Here is a 20000-nt window from a genome sequence, read left to right as displayed (position 1 = left end):
CAAGGGTCAGAGCATATTTTCTTGTTATGACAGAGGTATTACGTATGAAAAAGAAGATGGGTGAAGACTGGGAGTGGATTTTAGATACATATCCTTCAGATGAAAGTGGTACCGAGTAGGTTCCTCTAAGTTGATCCTATTTTCTCTATGTTACAGTGGCTGAAGCTTTACTAAAAAAGATGGAACAGCTTAAGGAGGAATTGAAAGGCATGCAAACGAAGGGGCAACAAAAGCGGAAAGGGGAAATTGAAGAGGTGGGGGAGACTTCAAAAAAACGAAAACCGTACGTGTCGAAGAAAGTAGGATCGGAAAACGTGTTCATAAAAAAACCTCTACTGCTGAACCGGCGAGTATACGACTTGACAATGGATTCTACCAAACAAATTGTAGTAGGAAACGATCCTAAAAATGATTTCAAAGTAGGTATTCTACTGTTTAAAACCTCCTCCCCCCAAGAGTGTGTTATGCTTACAATTTCAGAATGGGAGAGACTTAAGAAATATTTTGCTTGCATCTCCACCTTCTTTGAAGAAAAGAAAAAACCTCAAAAATTACTGGAATTAGACAACACTCAAATACTTTTCGAATTCCATTACGGTAACCCTAGCATAAAAATATTCGAAAAGAAAAAGAAATCTCAATTAATCTTTCAGAAATCCACTTTTGAAACCTTGAAAAAAGTGAGTTTGCTTGTAACGCTTGCTGTAAAAGAATGTGCTGGAACAAGACATAAGTTCCAAGAAATGTGGAACTGGGAGAAAGACCATGATGTAGAGGAAGGGATGGACACTTTCTTATTTAATGAAGTTTTGACGTTTAAAGAAAAAACAGACACGGATCTCTCTCTGTACTCATCTGATGACGACTCAGATTAAAATAAATAAATAACTAAAAGTTGAAATCTGTTCTCTTCTTAACGCACTGTAGTTTGCACATCTACAAAATCATACATACTTATATTCATACTTTTACTTGTATCGCTTAATACCTAACCACTTGTAACCATAGAATTTAAATAAAATGTATTATCTCTAACTTTGATATTATTTTTCACGTCTTTTCCTACATACTTTTTTTTTTATAATCCTCAGCACTCACACCACCATATAAGGTCCTACCTTACTACTTCTTATGGTTGTAAAAGTATTGTTCCCCACAAGCTCTGGTGGGTAGTAACGTAGAACTATATATTGAGGTGGAGAGTCCAGGAGTGAGGTCTTACAATTCCTCCAGTTCTTCTCCTCGATAAGTGTATGGGGGATTCTTGTATATATATATATATATATTGATAAACAACAATTACAGTCAAATGTTGTCTGGCAATCGAGAGAGACGGATCAGAGGTCAAGGTATTCTAAACTCTTTAATCAATAAATTACCTTTTGAAGCTCATTGGCCTGACTACCGGTACTGTGGGCCCGGGACTTTTCTTGAAGAAAGGTTGGCACGAGGAGATCGAGGTATCAATGGGCTTGATGAGGCTTGTAAGGTTCATGACATTGCTTACAACCAAAGCAAAGATTTGACAAGTAGACATAAAGCAGATCGAATTTTGATTGACAAAGCTTGGGAGCGAGTTAAATCCAAAGACGCAAGTTTGGGGGAAAAGGCGGCTGCTTACCTCGTAACGAACATTATGAAAGGTAAAGTTGCGATGGGAGCTGGTATTAAGAAAGGAAAACGTTCACGAGTAAGTAAACCCAAAAAGGGTAAAGGTGTGCAAAAAAGTAGAAGTCGAGCGGTGACAAAGAAACGTCCGTCTATAAAGCGAATTAAGTCAAACGGTGGATCTCTCAAAATGAGGAGAAGGCAACCGCTACTTGGCACTCGTGTCATACCACTACCAAAAAGGGGGGGTATTTTACAGTATTTGATACCCTTGTTGACTGGTCTTTCTAACATAGGTTCAGTGGCTGGGACAGCTAACGAGCTTTTGAAGACTATCCGAGCGATGAAGGGTCAAGGGCTCAACAAAAAAGCAGTTTTGGGGAACTTCAAGAAAGGTTATGGTTTATATCTAAAGCCTTACCCTTCCCCAGATTGTTGACTTCCAGACAGGACAATGACTAACTTGGAGCTGATAAAATACGCTAAAAAACTCAAAATTCCACATTTTAGAGGCGTCTTTATGAGAGATGAATTGGATACCATGAATCCTCTCCGTTACGAAAGTGGGATAATTAATCTAGATTCATCAGAGGGGAGTGGGACACATTGGGTTGCGTACTCTAAGAAAAATAAGCGTGTTGTTTATAGTGATTCTTTTGGACTTAGACCACCACCTGAAGTTAAGAAATATTTCAAAGGTAACCAACTGTTGTACTCTAACGATCAGATTCAAGAGTTTGATGCAAGTAACTGTGGTAAACTTAGCCTCCTTTTCCTAATAAAAGAGACTCGAGCATAGACATCTCTCCATTCACTCACCATCAGTCAACCAAAATGTCGTTGTCCTTTACTTTGTGTGGGAGTAGTTCTATCCTAACACAGGACGTGTATCCTGCAGTAAAACTCAATGAAACCGAACGCCACTACATTGGTTTAGTTGATCTAGAGGTATTTAACAGCTTCCCCAACATTGATACTGAAAATAATCGTTTTTGTGTGAAAAAAAATAATGGAGTGGAGGAGGAAATTGAGATACCTGTTGGATGCTATGAAATCAACCAAATAGAGCAATTTTTAAAATCTAAATTAGGGGATGATATTATTTCTTTGACCGCAAACATACCAACTTCTCAGTGTGTGCTTGATTGTAAATATGAAGTTAATTTTAAGAAACCTAACACTGTTGCCCCCTTACTCGGCTTTGGCTCAACACTTTTGACTCCAGGAAAGAAGCATTATTCCCAATTTCCTGTCAGAATTACAAAGGTAACATCCATTTTGGTAGATTGCAATCTTGTCACTGGATCCTATTTAAATGGATTATCTGGCCACATTTTACATCAGTTCGCAGCAACCACTCCTCCTGGTTATAAGATAGTGGAAGTCCCAGCAAACGTGATTTACCTACCCGTGAATACGAAATTAATTGATAACATAACCGTCAAACTTTCAGATCAGGACGGTAATCCCTTGAACTTAAGGGGGGAGACAGTTACTATAAGACTGCACTTGAAACAGTATGGGTTTCATATTTGATAGAAACTATATAAAGAGACATGTTGACACATCAACTGTTAGTGAAGAAGGGACTGGTGGCGAACTAACTCCTCAAAGCAAGGTTATCCTTAAGAAACTTGGATATAAACTTCAGAATGAACGCACTGCTTCAAATACACCAAAAACCCATCTACGACGGGTCCATCACACGGTACCAAGAACAAACCGTTAACCCCAGCAATCCGTTAGCTTTGTCAAACAATGACATCATTCACTTTTCGCTTAACCAATCGGATTCTCTAACTCATTTACATGAAGGTTATTTTTTCATCACTGGTAAACTTCGCAAGGTGACACCGGCAACAGTTGCAGGAGGGGCTCCTGTAGACAGTGTCGCAGCAAATACCAACTTGACTAATGGTGGGGTGCTTCATTTGTTTTCAAGAGCAGAGTTGAAGATCAATAACCTCACAGTTGAAAGTGTTATAGATCCTGGACTCACATGTATCCCCAAAATATTCACCACGTACACTGATGGAGAAGCTAAACAACTTGTAACTATGGGTTGGACGTTGGGTTCTGGTGTAACTTCTGATACAGGAGAATTCAATGTCCGCCTTCCTTTCAGTGTGTTATTTGGGTTGGGATATGATATTACACAAGTTTTAGTAAACACAAAATTAGAAATTCTTTTAACCAGAGCCAGGAATGATGATGATGCTTTACATCAAACGGTGGTTGAAGAAGGGGTTTACTTGAAACTGGAAAAAGTTGTGTTTAAACTACCACACGTAACGGTGGATGATAAGAATAGGCTTGTTTTACTGAAGACCATTGAAAAAGACACACCTCTTAATTTAACGTTCCGATCGTGGGACCATTACCAAATTCCTTCTCTTCCAGCATCATTGAAACACTCTTGGTCCATTAAAACTTCTTCCCATACTGAGTGTCCCCGCTTTGTAATTTTTTTCCTCCAAACAGGTCGAAGCGGGGTGAAAACCAAAAGTAGCAGTGAATTTGATCATTGTGATCTTCGTAACATTAAACTATGGTTGAACAATGAGTCTTTCCCACAAGAAGATTTGGATCAAAATTTTGGAACAAAAAATTACGCCCTATTTTATCATATGTACTTAAATTTACTAAAGTCTTACACTGGTATGCGTGACCCGGCTCCGGTTATGACTTTCAGTGAGTATAAAAACGCCACTCCTCTCTATGTAATTGACTGTTCTCATCAGAAAGACCGCCCAAAACAAGGTAGTATTGATGTGCGTCTCGATTTCGAAGCTAGAGCTCCTTTCCCTCCTAAAACAACCGCTCATTGTATCATTGTCCACGACACTGTCTATGAATATCAAGCATTATCAGGTGTAATTCACAAGTATGAAGGTTAAAAAACAAAGGGTAAAACTGCAAGTCAAGCAGTTCGAATATGAAGGAGGATGTCATAAGAAAATGAAAAAGCATGGAGCCTTGATGCCATCACAGGTACGAGCCCTCATTGTAGGTCCATCCAATTGTGGAAAAACAAATGTTATGCTAACACTCTTGGTTGATAAGAATGGTCTCAAGTTTAAAAATGTCTACCTCTTCTCAAAGTCTTTACACCAACCAAAATATGACCTATTGGATAAAATTCTAAACAAGGTTGATGGTGTTTCTTTTTTTCGCTTCAGAAACAAATTTTTGAAACCGGAAGAAGTTGAAAAAAATTCAATCATCATTTTTGATGATATAATGAGTGAGAAACAAAGCCCGATTCAAGAATTTTTTTCTATGGGAAGACACATGTTAGTGGATTGCTTTTACCTAGCACAAACATATTCTAGAATTCCCAAACAGCTCATACGAGACAATTCAAACATAATTTTACTTTTCAAGATGGATGATATGAATTTGAAACATGTTTACTCAGACCACGTGGTGACAGATATGACGTACGCTCAGTTCCGAGAGATTTGCTCCTCTTGTTGGAAAGAGCCTTTTGGATTCCTTCTCATTGACAAAGAAAGTGAGCGTAACAAAGGAAGATATAGGCAAGGTTTTGATAAATATATAAGTCTATGAATGAAGTTGTTCTCCTCAATCATGGAGAAGAGATTGAAGGAGGAAATTGTAAAAGCTGCGGACTCAATTCGTTCCAAATATAAAACACTCAAAAGAGGTCTACTTGAAGAAGATTTTGCTGCTAAAAAAAGGTTTGAACCTCTCGTAAAACCGTTAGAAGCTATCATAGATTTGACGAAAGAGAAGGACATAGATGAAGGAGGAGGAGAAGAAGAAGGTGATGTTGGAGAAATTAAAAAGGAACTTCAGGTGGATCGAGGTGACGTGCGCAAGTCTATTGTCAAACCTAAAGCACATACATCTGTACCCGTAATTAATGCTCCTGGTCAGTAGGGTAGAAATAGGGACTTTAGCCCACTACATTATCTGATAAATATCCAACAGTGTTGTGTGATGGTGCAGAAAATTAAATGATTTATTTAATTGATAAGATTTGGCAACAGTGCATTTTACAACGTTGGGTGATGGTTCAGGCAACAGCGTCGGGTGATGGTTCAGGTAACAGCGTCGGGTGATGGTTCAGGCAACAGCGCATTTTACAACGTTGGGTGATGGTTCAGGCAACAGCGTCGGGTGATGGTTCAGGTAACAGCGTCGGGTGATGGTTCAGGCAACAGCGCATTTTACGAGCGCACCCCTCATCACCGCTCCCCTCGTCACCCCTCGTCGCCCCCCTCGTCGCCCCCCTCGTCGTCACCCCCTCGTTACCGCTCCCCTCATCGCCCCCTTCGTCGTCGTCGTCGTCGTCGTCCCGCTGTGCGGTCCCCGTGCTACATTTTCCAATTCAAGATCGCGCCACAGTTTCGCGGCTGCTGCTGCTCCGCGACCGGGTTTTGTCGACGACTCCTGCGGGCGACGCGCCGCATCCGCATTTCGCGGGGAGGTTTTGAACTGCTCCCGTCATCGTTTCACGAACGCTAACGGTAATGTGTCGACGGATTCGTGACCGGCAACTGGGATTGGTTGTTGCAATGTTCAGTTTGATGAATCAATTTTTTTTTTTGGAATCTATTGTTACCGTTTAAAAACGTCACTGTTATCGACCGTAAACATTGGTGCCTTCTCCTTCTTCGAACTTGATATTGACACTCAAGTCATCAACGTTCCGGGTTTCCGTAACGCGGGACGCTCTCGTGAATCGGAATTTACAGTCGGATGATTGGTACTTGGAGTAGAGGTACGGAATGGTTAAAAAGAGCGCCAATAAGCTCAAGATGAATAGAGGAACTTCCATCAAGGTAGAGGGTGCGCATTTGATTTCCGACATCGTGATATTTACATCGGTCGAGTTTTCGATCGCTCCGACCGCCGCCGCCGCCGCCACGAGGGTGATGAAAAGTATTTGATCGATCATGTCTCTTGCGGAATGTATACTATTTATACGAAATCTTTGCTATCGATCCAACTGTTGTGACTCGCGTCCAGACCCAACCATTTGACGAAGGCCTGGTTTTTCTTGCGACGCAGAACTTTCTCCACGAGAAACGTATCCTTATAGTTGGTGGGTTGGAGTTCTTCGCGATAAAATTTCCCTTTGATGATCTGATCGTGCGAGTCTTTCAAATCGTAGGTGATCGGAACGGTCGGGTTGACGCTGACGATCTTGAAAATTTCCGTACTCCAGTTTGGTGTGTATCCTTTCTCGAACATGGCTTTGAGTCGCGATATGCGGACGTGATCACCGACCTTGAGTTTGCGTCTGGCCAAACGTCGCTTTTCGGTTTTAGTCAGTGGCGGTCCGCGAAGCTTTGCCAGGATCATCGGCACGTCCTTTTCGGTAACGTCGATTGGTTTCATTCCGATGCTGCGATGAACGCTACCGTTGTACTCGCGCACGAGTTTCGGTAACAGATCGACCCATTTGAAGGATCCTTGCGCGCTGAACTCTTTCCACATCTTCGTCTTGAGTGTTCTGTTGAATCGTTCGACGATGGAGGCTTTGGTGATCGAGTACGAGCTGTACATATTGATTTTGTGCCGCTGCATCAACGCTTGACATTTGGAGTTGTAGAATTCTGATCCCTGGTCGACTTGTAAATGTTTCGGTGACTTTCCGGCAGTTTTGAGCACGCGTTGCATGGCAGCAGTGACATCCGTTGCCGTTTTCGATTTGAGCGGTTCGGCCCACGCCTTTTTCGAGCACGCGTCGATGACCGTGAGAAGATATCTGTGTCCTTTGTTGACCGAGGCGTACGGTTGCATCTCGACGAGATCGGCTTGCCACAAATCGAACATTCCGAGAATCCGCACTTTCCGACGCGGATAATTCCGTCGTGCGGGTTTATGCAACTCCTCGACGATCCCGCGTTTCTCCGTCGACATGACTGCTACTACTACTTTCCTCCTTGAGCTGGCTTCCCGTCCAATTGATTGATCCGGTTTTCAAGTCGTTGCATATTCCTTTGTTGCAGCGATAGTTCCGATTCGATATTTTTAACAGACTCCTTACATTGTTCGATTTTCTCCATGCAAATCTGACCTAAATTCATAGCTTCGGTCCATTTCGAGACCGTCCACTGTTTGTTCACCGCATCGGTATCCTCTTCGGGATCCTGGAGTAGACGGATCCGTTTGTTCGATACGAGATAGTTCCCGTCTGCATCCAATACGAAACCGTCACCTTTGGGACCTTGCCTCGCGTTGCGGACGTAGACGGCTTTCGATCTTCCGAACCTGTCGGTGTGACTCATCGTGTCTAAACTATATATATTTAGTGAATATAATCCGCCTCCCGGAGCTCTTCTTCGATGCTCATAATTTCACGATCGTGATCGTCGTGACCGGCTTGCTTGGAACCCACGAGGAGAACGAGACGTTGAACTAGTTCGTTAGGATCGTCCCAATAGATGAGTTCCCGTTTCGCACGCATACCTGAGCCTTTCTTCGGTTTTTTACCGTAGTTCCGCCGCGGTGTCTTTCCGACCGATCTCGGAGTGGATGTGTTGGCAAACAGAGGTTTGATGAGCTCGCGGTATTTTTGACTAGGGTTTGACTTGGGTTTACCGCGTGGATGATTATCATATCGGTGCGAATTGGTGAGCGTAACGACTCGATGGAATTTCTCGCGATCGTCCTCGGTATAATCGCTCGGAAATCTCTTAAAGATGAGTTCCAAGAACCCGGGTGTCGGTTCGAACACCTCTCCCTCGTCACCGTCCAAGATTAATCGTCCGTCCGAATCGAACTTGACGGTACGGTTACCGATCAGCAAATTACCGTTGGCTGCTCTCCGAACACCGTACACGGTATCGGAATCTTTCGGACGTCTCGCCAGATCATTCAAATAGAATTGCACGAGCGGGGCAGTCGTTATAATCGATGTTTCTCGAGAATCGTCGTCGTCGTCGTCGTCGTCATCGTTTGCATCTTTGAACGATTCCTCAATGTCCTGTGAGTTTTCATCATGCTCAACGAGCTGTGAGTTTTCATCATCATCATCATCATCATCATCGTCAGTCATAATTTTTCGTGATCCAAACGAAGAGATTAAACTATCGTTCACTTTCGATGTGGTGGTGGTGGGGTTGAAGAGGATCCTCCTGGTCTTGGTTTTCTTTTCCTCGTCAGGAGTAACGGTGATTGCGGGAGTTGTCGACGACGACGACGACGACGACACGGTTTTCTGCAATTCCGCGAGCGGATCCGTCAACGGTTTGAAAACTTTCTTCAACGTCACTTGTGCGTCCGCCTCTCCGGTGCGTATGGCATTTAACTTCCGTTTTATACCCTGACGGATTTTCTCGATACTACCGTATTTCTGAGCGATCGTCGCCAGCGATGAGTCGTCCATCATCCTGTACGTAAGTATCGAAACCTTTCCGGTACCTTCCGTCGTTCTTACTACTATCTTTATCGATGACTAAAAAGCCGTACTTATCGTGCCAGCACAACGAGCAGATCCGTTTGAAATCATCGAACGTGAAATCGGTGTTGACGTGATCGTCATAGATGTGACGCAAGTTGGTGTTGTCCTGCTTGAAGACTACGAGTAGGTTTGCGTTATCGCGGATCAATTGCTTCGGGATGCGAGAATAAGTTTGACACAAATAGAAACTGTCGACCAAGCTGTGCCGTCCCATACTGAAGTAATCGCGCATCGCGTTCTGTTTGTCGCAAGCGACATCGTCGAAAATAAAGACCGAATCCGATGCGGCATCTTTCGGTGGAACAATCTCGGCCGTGTCCGAATAGACGTTGTATCCGAGACCGTCGATTCCGTCAAAGACCTGACGAAGTTCCTCGTACTTGGGTTGGAACGGTGTCTTGGAGTACAAGTACACGTTGCGGAATTTCAATCCGTTCGGATGTTGTAACAGGCAAACCATCACGTTCGTCTTACCGCAATTGGACGGTCCGCAAACGATGCATCGGATACTGTCGGGTAGCAGTTGGCTGTGTCGTCGTCGTCGTCGTCGTTGTCGTTGATTTTCATTTTTTCGTTTGTCGAGATTTTCAACTCGAAGCGATTTTCTTTGTTTGACGAGTCGCATCGTATTATTCGTTCCCTATTTTATCGGACAGGTATTTTGTTCTTTTTCTTCTCCGTATAAATAGTATGCATATTTTCGTCAGACTATGTCACCGAGAAGATTAGCAACTTGCAAGCGAGGACGTGGACTGTTAAACTCGTTGATAAATTCGCTACCGTTCGAACTACACTTGCCGGGCGACTACCGGTACTGCGGACCGGGCACTCGTCTCGCAGAAAGGTTGAAACGCGGAGATCCGGGCATAAACCCGCTCGACGAAGCCTGCAAATCTCACGACATCGCTTACAGCCAGACCAAAGACACCGCTGAGAGGAACAAAGCCGATCTCATACTTGCGGACAGAGCTTGGGAACGTGTCAAAGCGTCCGATTCATCGTTGGGTGAAAGAGCGGCAGCGTACGCCGTAACGAACGCGATGAAACTCAAAGCCAAACTCGGGATGGGTCTACGCAAACAAGTGGCAGCAGCAGCAGCCGCGAAGAAACCCAAACCCAAGAAGGAAAAGAAGACGAAGAGGAATAAGACGAAGAAACCGGCGGAGCGGATCTTGGCTATCCCCAAGACGGGTGCCGGAGTTAAAAATCTCCTGACAAGTATCGGTCTAGCCGCGCGCACCATCGCACCGGTAGCGAAAATGATCAAGACGGTCATTGACGCATCGACGCAGACGAAGAAGAAGAATGTTCACCTCGGTGAAGGATTGTACTTGCGACCGTACCGTAAAGGTTACGGACTATACTTGAGACCGTACCGGAAGAATTTAAACTGATCCGCGAGCTACCGCGACGAGCGATGACGGACGTCGAGTTGAGGATCGCTGCCACCGGGATCCCGCATTTCCGCGGTGTGTTCATGATGGACGAATTGGCGAGCAAGAAACCCAAACGTCCCGAGTGCGGTATCGTCAACCTGGATCGGAGCGATGGACCGGGTACACATTGGACGGCGTATCGGATTTTGGAGAACGGTAACGCACTGTACTACGACAGCTTCGGCGATCTACCACCACCCGCCGAGATTACGCGATACATCCTACGCTCACGCGGTAGCTCGACAACGACGACGATAGGATACAACTACGATCGCGAACAAAATTTCAATTCGAGCATCTGCGGTAAAAGATGTTTGGAATGGCTCGTTCAAACCCATGATATAAAATAGTGTTCGGGAAAAAAACATGGAGACGAAGAAAAGGTGTCACACGTTCATGTTGACGGGTAGAAGCAACGTGCTCGAGTTTGCACTGCCTAGACCTCTCGAGTTGTTCGGACCTTGCGAGATCGGTCTCACGGGTTTCGTCGCTTACTATTCCATTCCGAACATCGACAAAACAAACCGACTGTTTATCTACTCCGAAGAGCCCGACAAAAATTTCTCAGGGATTTCGTTCCCGATCGGAGCGTACGAGATCGACGGTATAGAACAATACTTGCAGGAAGAATTGGGCGGAGCGGAAAGTATCAAACTCAAAGCGAACAACGGTACGCTCAAGGTCAGCATCAAATCCAAGTATTGGATCGATTTCAGTGGGCCCGGTAATATCCGTAAAGTGTTGGGATTCGCACCCCGTCTCTTGTCACCGGATGTATGGCACGAAGCCGACTATCGCGTCAACATCTCACCCGTAAACATGATATGCGTCGAATGCAACATTGCCGACGGTGGATACGTGAACGGGGTGCGCGGACATCACATTTACGCGTTCGCGCCCGATATCGAGCCCGGATTCAAAATGGTAGAGCAACCGTCGACGATCCATTACTATCCCATTCTGGGAGACAAAATCCAACGTATGCGCGTAAATATAGTAGACCAACAAGGAAGAGCTATCAATTTCGGCGGTGAAGAAGTGACAGTGCGACTGCACGTAAGACCGATAAATTATGGGTAAACGAAGGATCCAGAACAACGATACGTTCCTGACTTCTCTTGCATATAATAATAGTATTCCACCACCACCATTGAATAGTTGTCAGGAGCAGCAACAGCAGCAGCAGAAGCAAAAGAAATATCTCGCATATAATAGTATTGACAATCCACCACCGACTACCTGTCAGCAGCAGCAGCAGCAGCAGCAACAGCAGCAAAGGAAACCGTTGACGGAATATTCCAAGAAGGCTCTCACACAACTCGGATTCGTGGTGAAAACTCCAAATTAAAAAGGATGGAAGCTTGGCGACAAGAGATCGTCGAATACGAATACATCCGTTTCGGACCGGTCGACGAACGGCGTGGAAACAACGATTCTATACGGTTCACACCCGATACCCACGGTCTGATCACCGTGCCTCAAGATTCGAGGATCTTCATGCGTATAGAAGTGAAACTCGAGAAAAATCCTGGAGCCGCCGCAGATGCTACGAAACCTAAATTCAAGTTGGCTAACAATCATCCCCTGCACTTGTTCGACCGTATGCAGTACAAAGTGAACGGGACGGAAGTCGATAGCATGCAGTCTCTGGGAGTGACATCGACCGTGAAAAATTATCTCACATACACCAGAGCGGAAACCGCGGCACTCGCAAGCGGCGGGGTTTTGGATACCGCTCATACATGGACGGAATGGGATTACACGACGCCGGATCAAACTACCTGCGCTGTCGTACCGTTGTCTTCGATGAGCGGGTTCGCCGTTCATTTCAAAGACGTTTTGGTGAGATGTTCGCAAGAGTTGATCCTAGTGCGCAGTGGTACGGATAAGAACGCATATTATATCACCGATGCGGAGACCGCGAACGGGTACACCATCAAATTGAAAATAATCGAAATCTACTGGGAGATAGCGGTCGTCAAATTCCAGTTGGAACTGGAAAGACAAATTCTGATCAAGATGAAGAAAAACGATAAGATGAGTTTCGGTTACATGAATTGGGAATCGCACGACATTCCGGGGATTTTCCCGACCAAGACATTCAAGTGGAGCGTACGAACAACCAGCAGACACAAGCCCAAATTCGTGGTGTTGGTTTTTCAAACGGATCGACGGGACAATCATCTGAAAGATTCCTCCCTCTTCGATCACGTAAACGTGCGCTCGGTCAGCGTTCAAATCGGTGAGCGCCGCTTTCCTCAAATCGATACGATCTACGATTTCCCGAATACCGATTATCATCACGCCTATCTGAACTACACCGATTTTATGAGAGACTACTGGAAAGGTGAGAAGCTCTGCGAGCCAGCTTTGTTGTTTGAAAAGTTCAAGGATCACGCGATTTTCGTCATCAAATGCGTTCAAGGTGAAGATCTAAAAACAGCTCCGGTGGACATTACGTTAACCGTTGTGGCAAAAGAGAATTTCCCGGCCAACACTACAGCCCAGGTGATCGTGATCACACCTGTAAAGTATTCGTACGAGCTACTGAACGGAACCGTGCGACAATTGGATTGATGTTGAGTAAAATTCATAAAAAAAAAATATGTATATACATTTTTTTTTCATTCATTCATTTACAATTTTTTACAAACTTTACATAATTTTGAAGAGAATGATTCAGGCTGCAGTGTTTGGAACGAGTGCGAATTTGTGTGTTCTTCCGATCGGGCCTTCGTAGATGAGATCGAAGGATCCAGCGTTGATATCCTGAATTGCTTCGTCCGTCAAACGGTCCGCAATGTGCGAAGGTAGGAAGAGGAGTCGATGATGATTCTCGAAGACGATATCAGCAGCAACGGTTATACCGTACTTGGATGGCATTTTGATGAGTTTGTTCATCTTGTAGCGAGCGTTTACAGTCAGCTCTTTAGCGTTGACGATCAAGATTGAATTGTTGAAGACATCCATGACGGTGGTTGTTGATTCCACTTTTCGTGTGCTATATATATTTCGACCGAAACTATTCGACAATTTGTCTGCTATATTATGTAAGGTTAATTTCGTGTGCTATATATATATATATTTCGACCGAAACTATTCGACAATTTGTCTGCTATATTAAGACCGGATGATTCCACTTTTCGTGCGCTATATTAACTCCGGATAATTCGACAATTTGTCTGCTATATTAAGTCCGGATAATTCGACAATTCGTCTGCTATATTACCTTCGATCAATTTGAGTTTTTCATCTACCACTCCTGTTCATATGTATTATTATCGGGGTGATTCCTTTGTTCGTCTGCCACTATATTTTTCTGCTGCTGCTGCTGCTGCTGCTGCATGAATCCCCGATAAGAGAAATCCATCAACCACAAACGCAGTCGCAAGGCGTTCGCGATAGCGCAGAATGGATGTACTAAAGGGCACGTAGATGCCGTCAACCAACGAGCCATTAGTCGCAGAGACGGACAATCTTTAGTGTCCAAATTTACAACGATACATTTATCCGGCACGAAACGATTGATTAAATTTCGTTTTTGTTCACCTTTAACATATAGCACATCGTAGCGGTTCCCGATGCGATTCAGTATTGAAGCGAATTCATCGTACTCGAGAAACCCGCTTTCCCATTCCAAGTGATGATGATTGCGTGTTAACCAGTTGTTTGTCACAGCGTCTTTGGCGTTCAACTTGCTGCTCGGGAACGGAGGTTTGAATAAATAGATTTCAGTTTCAGTACAGTCCAGATCCACAAGACCAAACTCTTTCACGATGAATTCACCTTGGTCCCAAAAACCTTGTACATCGATACAAGCCATCGTCCTCGCACGCACACATACACTATTTTCTCGTATCGTTAGTTTCACTTTACTATTTTCAGACTCGAGGTTTCTTCAACAATGGTTCTCCAGAATCATTCGTACTATGTTGACGAGGCTGCTTAAGCGCCAGGATTTTTCTCAACTGGGCCTCGGCTCCGGAACATTCGTCGTCGTCGTCGTCGTCGAACTTGCAACGATCCTTGATCTCACGATGACCCCAAGGAAGAGTGTTCACTCCGTCCTCCATAACACAACGTTTATCGTCCAGTCCACTCAGTGTTGTTTTACTTGTTTCGAACGAGTACAGTTGATGTTTGCGTGATCCGATCCTTCGCATCGAATCGCTCATCCTCGATTCGGGATCCCTCAGAACGCTCATGAAGTTGTCAAAGTTTAGCGATCTTAACGCTACCGTCGAAACACCTTTCGCTCGTTTCTCAACCTCACCGTCGGCGAATCGGTAGGCATACATTTTTGGTCGCAGCGCGACAAACTCGGCGATGGGTCGACCCGCCGTTTCGTCTTTGAACGTTCCCATCACTTTTCGGTTCGTCGCGCTGCGACACGGATGACCTTCTGGGAAATCGGATGTGTCGTATTTCGATGCATCGGTCATCATATCCTCGTAGACGTTGTGCGTATTTATCTCATAAATAAACGAGTCCGTATCCATATACAACAGTTGCAGTTTTTCCGGGCCGTATTTTTGGAGCATATGATCATAGTGAAATTTATACATATGTACTTTACTTAGATCTAAGATAGAAAAGCCCACGATCATCGGTCTATCTATGACGACCTCAGTTCTTCGCAAATGTATGGCTACCAACTCTTCGTCGAAGATGGTTCGATCGACGAAGTCGACCCGTGAGATCGCTTTTAATATTTGTTTACTGTTCGTCCCCAATTTAATGTTTTTCCGCTTCAGAGGGTTTTCGATAAATTTTCCATAACAAGCGTTGCTGCATAGTTTCAGGAGCGTTTGGTGGAACGGATTTGTCGCCTCCTGTCTCAACCGGGCGTTCAGCTCGATGAACGGTTTCAAGAACGGAGCCTGACGGAATTTGATGGCCCGGTTGATTCTGACGAGTTTTAAACCATGCAGCAACGCTTGTTTTAACATCACATAATGGATGACGTATTGAGATTTATCGGCAAGGGTTGTTAAAAGTTTCGATGACTTTGCCACTCCCGTCGGTGGAACTTCGTTTCTGCACAAGAACGGAAGGTCCTTGTGCAAATCGTGGAGGTGTTCCGGGTACAGTAAATCAACATCGAGGATGTAGCCGAAAGGAGCGTCGTCGGGAAGATTCGGAATAGTCTGCGCTAGAGTTAACAACTCTTCTCCTTCCGGGACCCAACTGTACTTATCGTACGGAAGAGGTTTGGACATGGTGTGTGCGTAGAGGGCTGTGACATCCAAGTACTGGATGTACGAGTTGGGTTTATCATGTTGGAATTGTTCCGGTACCAACGGGTTGTTGGCCACAGCGTGACGCTTCACCACCTGTGTTATGCCGCCTCGGATCGAGCTCATTATCATAAACACCATATCGATGTCCTTGAAAAGTTGGATCTTCGCATTGGTCATTTTCAGAAACGCGTCGAACGCGAAACCGGGTAGGGTCAGGTAGTTGGCACAGTCTAACCCGTAATGTTTCATCCCGAATCGGCGGAACTCCTCGAACACATCGCTAAGGAGGCACACGTCGAGGCGGAGATAGAAATCTGAATACTCGCCGAGATTACGGAAATTGAAAGTTCGCCACACTTGGAGAAACCGTTCGTATTCCTCTTCGGAGATGTCCGTTTGAGTCAGGGTGTTGAAGAAGGCCTCTCGCGGTGGTGGACGCGCCTCGTTCAACTTGGCCGGATCGTCAACGTAATCGTATGGGAACGGAGCTTTCCGACAAACCATGTCGAACTCTTCCTGTGTGCGAGTGAGCTTCCGCGTGCGAACGAAAGATTCGCGCGGGATCGTTTGCGTCAATTTATCCAACGATGCGGGGAGGAAGCGGAACGAGTCGATGAACTTGATCGAAAACCTGTTACCCAGATGGACAGTCATGCTGATGTAATTTTCCTCCGTGTGCGGTATAATTTCGACGCGATGAGGGAACTTGTTCATAGCCAGCACTATCTCGTGAAAATCGTACCTGGATCCGTTGTGGAGGATGACTCTCACACATTTCTCGTGTCTGAAAATTAGGTTGCAATTTGAACACAGCGCCTTTCGATAATTGGACCTTGTTTTCCCTCCCGCTCTCTTTTGATGGTCATGATCCCGCACTTTTACAATACCTGGCTGTGAGAAATCCACCTCGCAATGTCCACACTTGGTCGCAGCTTCAAAGGTGGCCCGATCTTCTTTAGTCATTAGTATTTTACACTCTTTGTCATTGTAACTCCTACTAATTCTTTCTACCAGAGTGATTATGTCATCCAGAAATTTGATATGTGCCTCCTCGCCACGGTAAAGTTTCGGTTCGGTCATTTTAAATTCAGGATCCTCCGTGACGAGTAGGTAAGCGTAAGAATTTGAGATGTGTCGCCTATACGCAGACGGTGGATGCGTTGAGTCACCGTGAATTCGTTCTAAGTAGGCTTCAAAGTCTGCGTAAATTACATAATTATGTTTTATTTGCTTATGGTGATTTTTAAACTTGAGGTATTGGTCGTCTGGAAATGAAGCTAGGAATGCATCGTTACTCACCGCCGAGCATAGTATTTTGTGATCGTTCAATTGCTCCATAGAGTACTTGTGCGTAAAGCATTTCTTACAGATATAGATACGATTTTTACTTTTTGTCAATTGTTTTCTTACAAATTGTTCAAAATTGCTAATATAACAATAATGATAACTGAAAGGTGTGGGGGTGGGGAGACATAGTAGGTCGGTGTGGTCCTCTTTTTCCGGGTCGGCAACTTTAATGGGGTAGATTTTATGTTTTTTCTTGTTGTTGGACAGCAAAGTCTCACGGAGCCCGAAGACTGAGATTGACACATTGTTCCTTTTCTCGAATTTGATAATGTCATCTATGCTCGTGGGGAATTGGATGTCCGAGAAATCGTAACGAGCAAACAGGTCGAAATATTGTCCCAGGCGTTGTTTATGCTTCCAATTCTTCGGGAGAAACTTTACCAACATTGCGTAAAGGAAACAATCGTTTAATGCACCGTTATTAACGTTAACAACATGTTTCGTTGAAAATGGCACCTTGACGTACGTTCCTCCTCGATGTAAAGCGTAATAGCGGTTGACACGTAGCTCCATACCCTGTATCTTCTTCAGCACCCACCCGGATCCGTTCATGTGAAAATCGAATGACTCTTTATTGATCTTGACCCTGAATTTTTCATAATACTCGTTCAGATCCGTTGATGTGAAAATCGCTTCGTTTTTGGTCTTAAACTTTTTCAATTGTATTCCTTCCTTGTTCTTATCGTCAGCTTTCTCGTATTCAGCGTAAACTAATATATTAATTTTGAGGGATTTATCGGTGAGTTCTTCTTTAATTTTTCCAATCACGAGGTCTTTAGCTGATGTTAGATAGTCATCGATGATCAGAATCTCCGGTTGGAGGTTCGTGATGAAAAATGTTTTCAATCTACTTTGACAAGTAGTCTCGACTTGAACTATCGGTCTTTTCGTCTCAAACAACTTTCTTATGTGACTTGCGGATTCTTCATGTTTGTCTCTTTGAACGTACGAGATCTTGCATGTGTCACAATATTCTTGATTCTCTTCGTCGGCGGCGGTGGTGGTGGTGGTAGGTGATGAGACGTCTTTGATGTGTTCGTCCCTGTGAAATTCATCACTGATATCAACATTCTGTTGAGCAGCCATGATAAAGATACTATTTTAAGCTTTAAGTTTTCCGAATTCGTCAGAAAAGGAAATCTACACTATCTTTACGCTTGTTAGATTCTGTTCCTTGGAAGGATTTCAGAGTGAACAAGTGAATACTATTATAAGCTCGAGGTTTTCTGATTTCGTCAGAACAGAAAATCTACACTATCTTTACGCTTGTTAGATTTTGTTCCTTGAAAAGATTTCAGAGAGAACAAGTGAATACTATTTTAAGCTTTAAGTTTTCCGAATTCGTCAGAAAAGGAAATCTACACTATCTTTACGCTTGTTAGATTTTGTTCCTTGAAAAGATTTCAGAGAGAACAAGTGAATACTATTATAAGCTCGAGGTTTTCTGATTTCGTCAGAACAGAAAATCTACACTATCTTTACGTTTGTTAGATTCTGTTCCTTGAAAAGATTTCAGAGTGAACAACTGTCTCGAGGTTTTATACTATTATTAGTTCGAGGTTTTCTAATGTCATCAAAACCGAGACTGACGAGTTTCCCGCTCGGAGACAAATCTTCAGTTTCTATTCCGAGCGGAAACAAACTGTACAGTTAATATAGTAGTATATTGTCAATTACCAAACTCGGTTACACTCGGACAAACTGTTTAGTCATAATTTAGTTCAAAGTAAAAGTAGTAGTAGTAGTATTAATAATAGTAGTAGTAGTAGTAGTAGTATCATAAAACTACATTTTCATGCAAGTATGATCGATCATTTCAAACGTCAAGTATGAACCCTCCAACCCTCAAATCGCATTCGATCCGAGCGATAGACAACATTCACACGGTTTACAAGATTCTCTCGTATAGGATTCCAGGAATGCGAGCAGAGTTGTTGAACAAGTTTGCCCGACTCCTTTTCCCAGCAACGTTATTACTAAATCACAAACCCAGCTCCGATCCGGTTGGGTGCTACGGGTTGCTTGACACAATTGAAAGGTTTTGCCATCATCTTGAACGTGTCGCGGACGAGCACGAAATCATTTACTTCCTGAAGCAGGGGCTTAAGAAAATGGATGAACGGTACTGGAAAATGTGCAGACTCGAGAGTGCCATTCGCAAAGCATTATATATCAGAGAGAGGAGAGCGGCTCTCGGAAAAAGACCTCTCCAAAAGTCTGGGATGCTCTATAACCGTCAAAAAAAACTTCCAAGACTTGCTCCTCAAGAATAAGGAAGTCCTCTCTATCCGGAACGTTGATGACTTGAGTATCAATATCAAGTTCGAAGAAGGAGAAGGCATCGATGTTTGCGGTCGATAACAGCGAGGTTACAAAACATTGATGTCGATGACGTTATAAAACGATGACGATTTTAAACGTGGATGTTTTTAAACACGGGCGTTTTTTAATCGTGGATGTTTTTAAACGCGGATGTTATTAAACGTGGACGTTATTAAACGTGGACGTTATTAAACGTGGACGTTTTTAAACGTGGACGTTTTTAAACGTGGACGTTTGTAAACGTGGATGTTTTTAAACGTGGATGTTATTAAACGCGGACGTTTCGAAATGGTAACAATAGATTCCAAAAAAAAAAATTGATTCATCAAACTGAACATTGCAACAACCAATCCCAGTTGCCGGTCACGAATCCGTCGACACATTACCGTTAGCGTTCGTGAAACGATGACGGGAGCAGTTCAAAACCTCCCCGCGAAATGCGGATGCGGCGCGTCGCCCGCAGGAGTCGTCGACAAAACCCGGTCGCGGAGCAGCAGCAGCCGCGAAACTGTGGCGCGATCTTGAATTGGAAAATGTAGCACGGGGACCGCACAGCGGGACGACGACGACGACGACGACGAAGGGGGCGATGAGGGGAGCGGTAACGAGGGG

At 44.1% G+C, this 20000-nt stretch overlaps 2 protein-coding genes across 3 annotated transcripts in view; both read right to left on the bottom strand.

Annotated features, from left to right (window-relative positions):
* The window catches only part of LOC140224989 (venom protease-like), a 140546-nt gene that overhangs the window by 106247 nt on the left and 14299 nt on the right, over positions 1 to 20000 (bottom strand). The gene's annotated exons all lie outside the window — the stretch shown is intronic.
* Positions 14361 to 18152, bottom strand: LOC140225041 (uncharacterized). Its single transcript, XM_072302486.1, has 2 exons — positions 17671 to 18152; positions 14361 to 16350 (listed from the first exon to the last, which is right to left on the bottom strand). Exons 1-2 carry the CDS (start codon positions 18150 to 18152, stop codon positions 14361 to 14363), a joined length of 2472 nt encoding a protein of 823 aa, XP_072158587.1.

The sequence above is a fragment of the Bemisia tabaci genome, chromosome 7 (genome assembly GCF_918797505.1).
Source record: "Bemisia tabaci chromosome 7, PGI_BMITA_v3".
NCBI classification, from domain to species: Eukaryota; Metazoa; Arthropoda; class Insecta; order Hemiptera; family Aleyrodidae; genus Bemisia; species Bemisia tabaci.
The sequence above is the reverse complement of the archived record's forward strand: the minus strand, read 5'-3'. Positions and strand labels throughout refer to the sequence as shown.